At 34.8% G+C, this 7827-nt stretch overlaps 1 protein-coding gene across 1 annotated transcript; it reads left to right on the top strand.

The window, feature by feature from the left end:
• Positions 1–6351: 6351 nt before the first annotated feature.
• FUT9 (fucosyltransferase 9) lies at positions 6352–7431 on the top strand. Its single transcript, XM_046674633.1, has one exon. It carries the CDS (start codon positions 6352–6354, stop codon positions 7429–7431), a length of 1080 nt encoding a protein of 359 aa, XP_046530589.1.
• The last annotated feature ends 396 nt before the right edge of the window (positions 7432–7827 follow it).

The raw sequence follows: 7827 nt of genomic DNA, 5'->3' as shown, positions 1-7827 counted from the left end.
GGTGAGGAAAGGAGGAGATATATTTCTCTGCAGTCCCAAAGATTGCACCCACGAGAGATGATATCCCAATAAGAAATTGGGTGCTATTCTCAGAAGAAGGGAGAGTGATTGTCAGGCAGTAAAAACCAATAAATATCTGCCACAAAATCCTTTAAGTACAATATGCTTATATTGTAACCCTTTGTGAAAAGGCTGATTGCATGAACTACTGAAAAACCTTGCTTATATTCATTAGAAATTTTTTCTTATATATTTTATTTGTACATTATTAATAATGAGTTATGTTTTGAACTTAGAGGAGAATGTGTGTGTGTGTGGTTAGAAAGGGTAATAATTTTCATAGAAGTCGGAAGAGATCTATCATTCCAAAAGAGTTTCAGCTATGATGAGAGCTCTGATTCCTGACTATTTAACAGAGAAAAATAACATAATAGCAGACACTTACCTAGTTCTTTCTATGGTCTGGGCACTATCAGAAGCACTTTTCAAATTTTATTTTATTGAAGAAGGAAGAAGCCACAAGGTGACTATATGTGCAATCTTTCTTTCTTTCTTTCTTTTTTTTTTTAACTAATTCTAACTTTAGTCCATCTATCAATTGGTCAATGATTTGCTTCTCGTCTTTGGAGTTGATCCAAATATCCCCAAATGGATCCAAAGTTCTATTCACAGAACAAAATTCTGTTCAACAATGATCTTTACACATTTTTAGTGAGGATAAAAAGTCTGACCTTATCAGGGATGGTTTGATTGTGTACCCACACAACAAATAGAGAATAAGTGTACCACACAGGGATTGTCAAACATGTTGACCCAAGAGCTCCTAAAGGCATAAGAGACAATCTCTTCAACCCCTCATGCCTATTACTGCAAGACAGAGAGGTGGGGTGAAGAAGTAGGTGGTGGCTGCAATGTAGGGAAAAAGTCCCATGGGACAAGTTGCAAGTCCAACTGTCCTCTTCTATCTTAAAGTTTTAAGCGAGTGTGGAATTCTATTCTACAGTATACCCCTGTTTCCTCCAATTTAAAATAAGTATTCAAAACACTCGTATACCAAAAAAAACTTAAAGTGGAATTACAACTCCTTGAAGAAGGCTCCTGTTCTTTTTGGTTTCACATTTCTCTCCCTAATACCTTGAAGTATGTTCATGGTTTGGGAATCACAACTGGAACCTTTTCTAGTCCAAGCTCTCTTCCATTCCCTAACACTTCAACACTCAGCAGCGCAGTCTTCAAGTATGACTGGAAGTAGTCTCTGAATGGAAAGCAGCTTCATATGTGTACCAAGTCTTATCAAGTAGTGTTTTTACTAAAGATTCTGTCATTAATGCTAAAATCTTTAAATTATATTCTTTTATAGTACTTGAACCTATTTTAAAAAGTTGAAAAGTTTGAATTATCCTATTTACTGTTACAATTTACTTTATGCTATAAATTTATTGCTGTCTCTGGTGAAAGCTATAGTAACACTGCTGCAAGTGCTTTAAAAATAAATTCTATCGATTAACAGTTCAAGACATGTTGGATACCCAGCTGAATTTTAGTTATGAGGAGGATGTGAAAAGGTTCCTGTCAAGGGGATGTCAATTTGGCTCCAAGAGGCAGACTTTTCTGACAGCTTCTGTACAAAGCAGGGGTCACTGAGTAACTGCCCCTGTTGGTTAGTAATTGACTCCGACAGCACTGAAAAGTTGAGGGGAGAGGATGTGCAAAGAGTTAATGAGAAGTTCAAGGAATACAAAATGTCCAGGAAGCAGGAAAACTGACAGGCACACAGTGGAAGGAACATTGTATCTGCCTAGTGACCAATTCTTTCTTATTTGGCCAAAAAAGGAGTCACGGGACTAAAATGTACTAAATAGATGCCAACTTTGAGATGCAACAAAGACAGGCAAAACTGGGAGATTTTGCTCATCTAGCGGTAGGAATACCTGTATGTCAATTTAAATGGTAGTTATGCTGTAGAGGGATATATGTTAAATGCACAGAGAAAGCAACTAAGTATACATTCATTCATTCACACACAGCTCATTTTTGTTTATCAAGTTACCAAGCATTTTACCTTGCATATATTTGGGACTCAGCAATCCCCTCATTCATTCATGCAACGTATACAGCATTTATTAAGCACCTACTGTATTCTGGTGATCAGAATTCAGCAGTAATGAAACAAAGCCCCTCATGGAGCTTATATTCTGGTATCATCAAGATGATTGCATTCTCCTGGCTGCAGACTGGGGAATCTGTGAACACAAAAGGTAGTCATCAAGTGCCCAGACTCTGGAGCCCGATAGCCTGGGTCTGAAAGTATACTCTGCCACTTCTAACTGTGTGACCTTGGGCAAGTTTCTTAACTATATTGGGCCTCATTTTCTTCATCAATAAAATGGGAATATAGTGAAGTAATACGTGTGCTTACATATCTACATACGTTAATATAAATGCTCAGATCAATGTTTGGCACTAACAAGCACCGTATAAGTGTCTGGTATTGTTCTGATTAAAGGAAATTTATGTAAATTTAACTCATGGGTAAATAGTCCTCAATTATAAAGAATGGAGACCAGGAAATCAAGACAATAAAACTTGAGGTGCCAAATGCACCTCAATGGATTATCAATGTTTGTATTATTTGTTCAAAGAAGATTGTAGAAGTCAAGAAAGAACATAACTCAATGGTCAAGCTAGTTAACTATGTCTTTGGCTTTCAATTTTCTTATCTGTGAAGATGTGATAAAAGGCCTCCTTGATAGGGGCTCTATGAGGATTGTGGGAAATGATGTGTGCAAAATGCTAGCACAAGGCCCAGCTGAGAGTGAGCATTTCTTAAATGTGGGCTATTAAAGTTGTAACCTGGTTGTATTGAATTGATATCATTTATTTAGATGGTTTTTGCCATTGCATTTCAATTCAAAAAAGATTTGAGGAAGCTTTCAATGAGAGCATTTCTAAAAACCATTAATCACCGGCCTCATAGAAAAACAGAACAAAACACTGGAGTGCTCAATCAAATCAGGTATCTTAAAGATCAATATTACTCCATTAGAAAGGAGATCCTTCCAGTAAGTTTTCTGAGTGTAGATCTCAAAGTCTAGAAAAAATTGAGAGATTGTCCAACTAGTTAAGTTTATAAAGCAGGATCAGACATAACTAAACTGCCATAAATTTACGCTTGAATTACATCATGATATATATTCAATACTCTTTATTGATAAATTTTTGTATTTTTGCATCTGTCTTCATAAATGAAATAGACTTTTTTTAACTTTCCATATTTCTTTTGGTAACAAGATAAAAATTGGCTCACATAATGAGTTAAGCTTCTTTGCTTATTTTTCTGTTCTCTACAATGATTTTATTTTTAAGGTGATAGCATTCCTTATTCATTGAATTGTTAATATCACTCCCGCAATATCATCTAGGTCTAGTGTTTGTTTTTAGTTGTTATCATTTATGAATTCCATTTCTTTAACTGCTATTTCTTTAATCAGAATTTCTGATTAAAATTGGCATTTTTCTATTTGTGCAGAAATACAACTATTCATTTAATCAGATTTTCAAATTTATTACCATAAAATTACACAATATAATCATTTCTAGTTTTTTTCTATATTAAATCAATAATTATTTACTCTTTTTTGGCATTTAATTTGAATTTCTCTTTTTCTTGATTATCCTTGCCTGAAGTTTATCTTAGTATTTTTTTCCAGTTTTATTGAGTTATAACTGACATATAACATTATATTAGTTTAAGGTGTACAACATCATGATTTGGTGTATGTAATATTGCAGAAAGATTACCATAATAAGTTTAGTTAACATCCATCACCTCCCATGGTTACATGTGATGTTATTGATCGTCTCAAATTTTTGCTCTCAATTTTAATGATTTCTATCACTACTTTTATTTTTAACTTCTTATTTCTTTAGCTTTGGACCATTATTCTTTGTCCAGCTTGTTGAGTTGACCAAATTGTTAATTAGTTTCCCCAAAATTGTGCAAATCTGTAAATTTACTTCTAAGTACTGTTGTAAGTACCTTTCACAAAATTTGATATGTAGTACCATCAATGTCAGTTAGTTCTAAAGGGTTGAGATCTCCATCATATTCCTCCCTGAGTTTCTTTGCAGCTCAAGGGTTCATTAATAGTTCCCAGACATATTTAGCATACACGTATTTGTTTTCCTTTTCTTATTCACTGGACAGGACTGAAGCTAACTTTGATGGTAAGCCTGTCTTTGATTACTATAGTTCTGTTCTAGGAGTGCTCCAGAATACAATGTCCAGACTCTTCGGACTGACAAAATCAAGCTTTACTACATAGAGAATGTCAAATGCTTTAAGAAAAACTGCATAACAAAAAAAATATGACTTTTAAAATGTTCACATAAATTTAAGTAACTAAATGAAGGACAATTTCTCCCTTCTTCTGGAAGGAAAATATCTAACGTTTCTACACTAGCTTTGGTCAAGATTTCAAAATACTTTACCGAATCTGGAATTGATAGACCATATTATTTTGGTGAGAAAAACAATGAGATTCACAGAATCAGTAAGAATTTGATCAGGAGATAGTTTTGCAAACATATTTCATATTTTATCTTTGTGTTCATAGTCATAAGGAGGCATGAATGTCAAAGAGGAAAAATCTTGAAGACATTTGATTTAAAAAAATTTAAACGGCTTCACGCATCTTTTTGGCTGCAATCTGCTAAGATTCACAAGATCAATATTGTTCTCCATGAAATATATTTCTTTTTTTGAGAATCCGTTTATTTTTATAATACTAGCATCATTTTAATGCTAAGCAAAACTGCTTTAATGCCCCAGTACTACATAAGAGAAAATGTTGTTCTAATGCCATTAGAGCATTTGATTACCACATCCAGTAGATATTGGATGTACTAACAGATTATTAAAAGTAAGCAAAGAAAATTGTAAGAAAAAATAAAAATAAAACTATGAGGGGTTTTAATTTATCAAATTTTTGCATCAGTGTACTCACTAGAAAACAAAACAAAACAAAAAACAGATATCAAATCAAGAGTTGCCATTTTTTACACCATGATCATCCTGATGCATTCTTAGCAGTGAAGAAAGATTTATGCTAAAAAACAAAAATATAATTTTTTCCTTTAAATAGTTTGGTTTTCTACTGAATTCCATCTGAACTGCGAAGTTATATTACAGTCTCAAAAAGTGCACTGGTAAATAAGTCATTATTATCAACTGGGAGATGTTCCTGAATCTGATGTGGTTTCAAAATACTAAAAATATTAGTCATAGCTTTGGTGATGACAGTCTTTGTTGTGCCAGATTTCCTAAGCAAGTAAAAACATAACAGGTAAGGATGGCATTGAAAAAAAATGTAACTTGGCTTGAAGGTATGCTGGTACATTTATAACAAATTCTGACTCATTATTTGAAGAATATAAGAGAAACTTCCTTTTATTTTTTATTTATTTTGTTTGTTTTTTATTGCAGTAACATTGGTTTATAATATTATATAAATTTCATTGTTAGATATTTCAACTTCTGTGTAGATTACATCATGTTCACCACCCAAAGACTAATTACAATCCATCCCCACACAAATGTGCCTAATCACCCCTTTCACTCTCCTCCCTCCCTTCTTCCCCTCTAGCAACCACCAATCCAATCTGTTTCTATGTGTTTGTCATTGTTTTTATCTTCTACTTTTCATTGAGATCATACAGTATTTGACTTTCTCCCTCTGACTTATTTCACTCAGCATAATACCCTCAAGTTCCATCCATGTTGTTACAAATCACAGGATGTCATCATTTCTTATGACTGAGTAGTATTCCACTGTGTATATATACCATATCTTCTTCATCCATTCGTCCCTTGATGGGCACCTAGGTTGCTTCCAAGTCTTGGCTATTGTGAATAATGCTGCAATGAACATAGGGGTGCGTGTATCTTTATGCGTTCGTGTTTTCAAGTTCTTTGGAAAAATACCCAGCAGTAGGATAGCTGGATTACATTGTAGATCTAGTCTTAAGTTTTTGAAGAAACTCCATACTGTTTTCCACAGTGGCTGCACCAGTTTGCACCCCCGCCAGCAGTGTATGAGTGTTCCCTTCTCTCCACAGCCTCTCCAACACTTATTGGGAAACTTCCTTTTAAAAGTAGTCTCTTGCCTTAAATGAAAGTTCTATTTCTCTCAATAGTTTGATAACACTGAAAAGGTAAATGCAGTTGATTTTGTGATTAAGTATATTTTAGGATGTACCACCTGTTCATCTCAAATTATATTTATGACTTACTCCTCATCCCTGCCCCTACCTATCCCTCTATCTTTCTCTTTCTGTTTCACAGAAAAAAGTATGACACCAGCATCCAAAGGAATTCTCCGCCCATTTTTAATCGTCTGCATTATCCTGGGCTGCTTCGTGGCATGTCTGTTCATTTACATCAAGCCCACCAACAGCTGGATCTTCAGTCCAATGGAGTCAGCCAGCTCAGTGCTGAAAATGAAAAATTTCTTCTCCACCAAAACTGATTATTTTAATGAAACTACTATTCTGATTTGGGTGTGGCCATTTGGGCAGACCTTTGATCTTACATCCTGCCAAGCAATGTTCAACATCCAAGGATGCCACCTCACAACAGACCGTTCTCTGTACAACAAATCTCATGCAGTTCTGATCCATCACCGAGACATCAGTTGGGATCTGACTAATTTACCTCAGCAGGCTAGGCCACCCTTCCAGAAATGGATCTGGATGAATTTGGAATCACCCACTCACACACCCCAAAAGAGTGGTATTGAGCACCTGTTCAATCTGACTCTGACTTATCGCCGCGACTCAGATATCCAAGTGCCTTATGGCTTCTTGACAGTGAGCACAAACCCCTTCGTGTTTGAAGTGCCAAGCAAAGAGAAGTTAGTGTGCTGGGTTGTAAGTAACTGGAACCCTGAGCACGCCAGGGTCAAGTATTACAATGAACTAAGCAAAAGTATTGAAATCCATACCTATGGGCAAGCCTTTGGAGAGTATGTGAATGATAAAAATTTGATTCCTACCATATCTACTTGCAAATTTTATCTTTCCTTTGAAAACTCCATCCACAAAGATTACATCACAGAAAAGCTCTACAATGCTTTTCTGGCTGGCTCTGTACCTGTTGTTCTGGGGCCATCTAGGGAAAACTATGAAAATTATATTCCAGCAGATTCATTCATTCATGTGGAGGATTATAACTCTCCCAGTGAGCTAGCAAAGTATCTGAAGGATGTTGACAAAAACGATAAGTTATACCTTAGTTACTTTAACTGGAGGAAGGATTTCACAGTAAATCTTCCACGATTTTGGGAATCACATGCATGCTTGGCTTGTGATCATGTGAAAAGGCATCAGGAATATAAATCTGTCGGTAATCTAGAGAAATGGTTTTGGAATTAAAGTTTTTCATCATTTGCACACTTGGCAAATTATTTTGATGAGATATTATCCAAGTTTTGTGGATGAAAAGAGAGACAACATTCCACTTTTGTGTCACAATTTATTTTTATCACTCTCTTTTGGGTAACATGTATATTTTGATGGAGATTTTTAAGAGCTCAGCATTAGCAATCATTCAATTTGGTTTTAAATTATCTTGTATATACCTAATTATGTGTGCTGAAAAATAATTTATTCTTTGCTATCATTCGTAAACAGTTTTTTCACATTTTTGTAGTTGTTTGCAATGTAAGTTTGTGATATGATTATTGTTTCTACATTGATCAACTGTTTAATCTATTTGGGAAATGAAGATGCACATCTTAAAATATGAGATATTTTCACTAGATAGTATAA

This window comes from Equus quagga, chromosome 11, assembly GCF_021613505.1.
Source record: "Equus quagga isolate Etosha38 chromosome 11, UCLA_HA_Equagga_1.0, whole genome shotgun sequence".
In the NCBI taxonomy this organism is placed as follows: Eukaryota; Metazoa; Chordata; class Mammalia; order Perissodactyla; family Equidae; genus Equus; species Equus quagga.
This window is presented reverse-complemented; position numbering and strand designations above follow the sequence as displayed.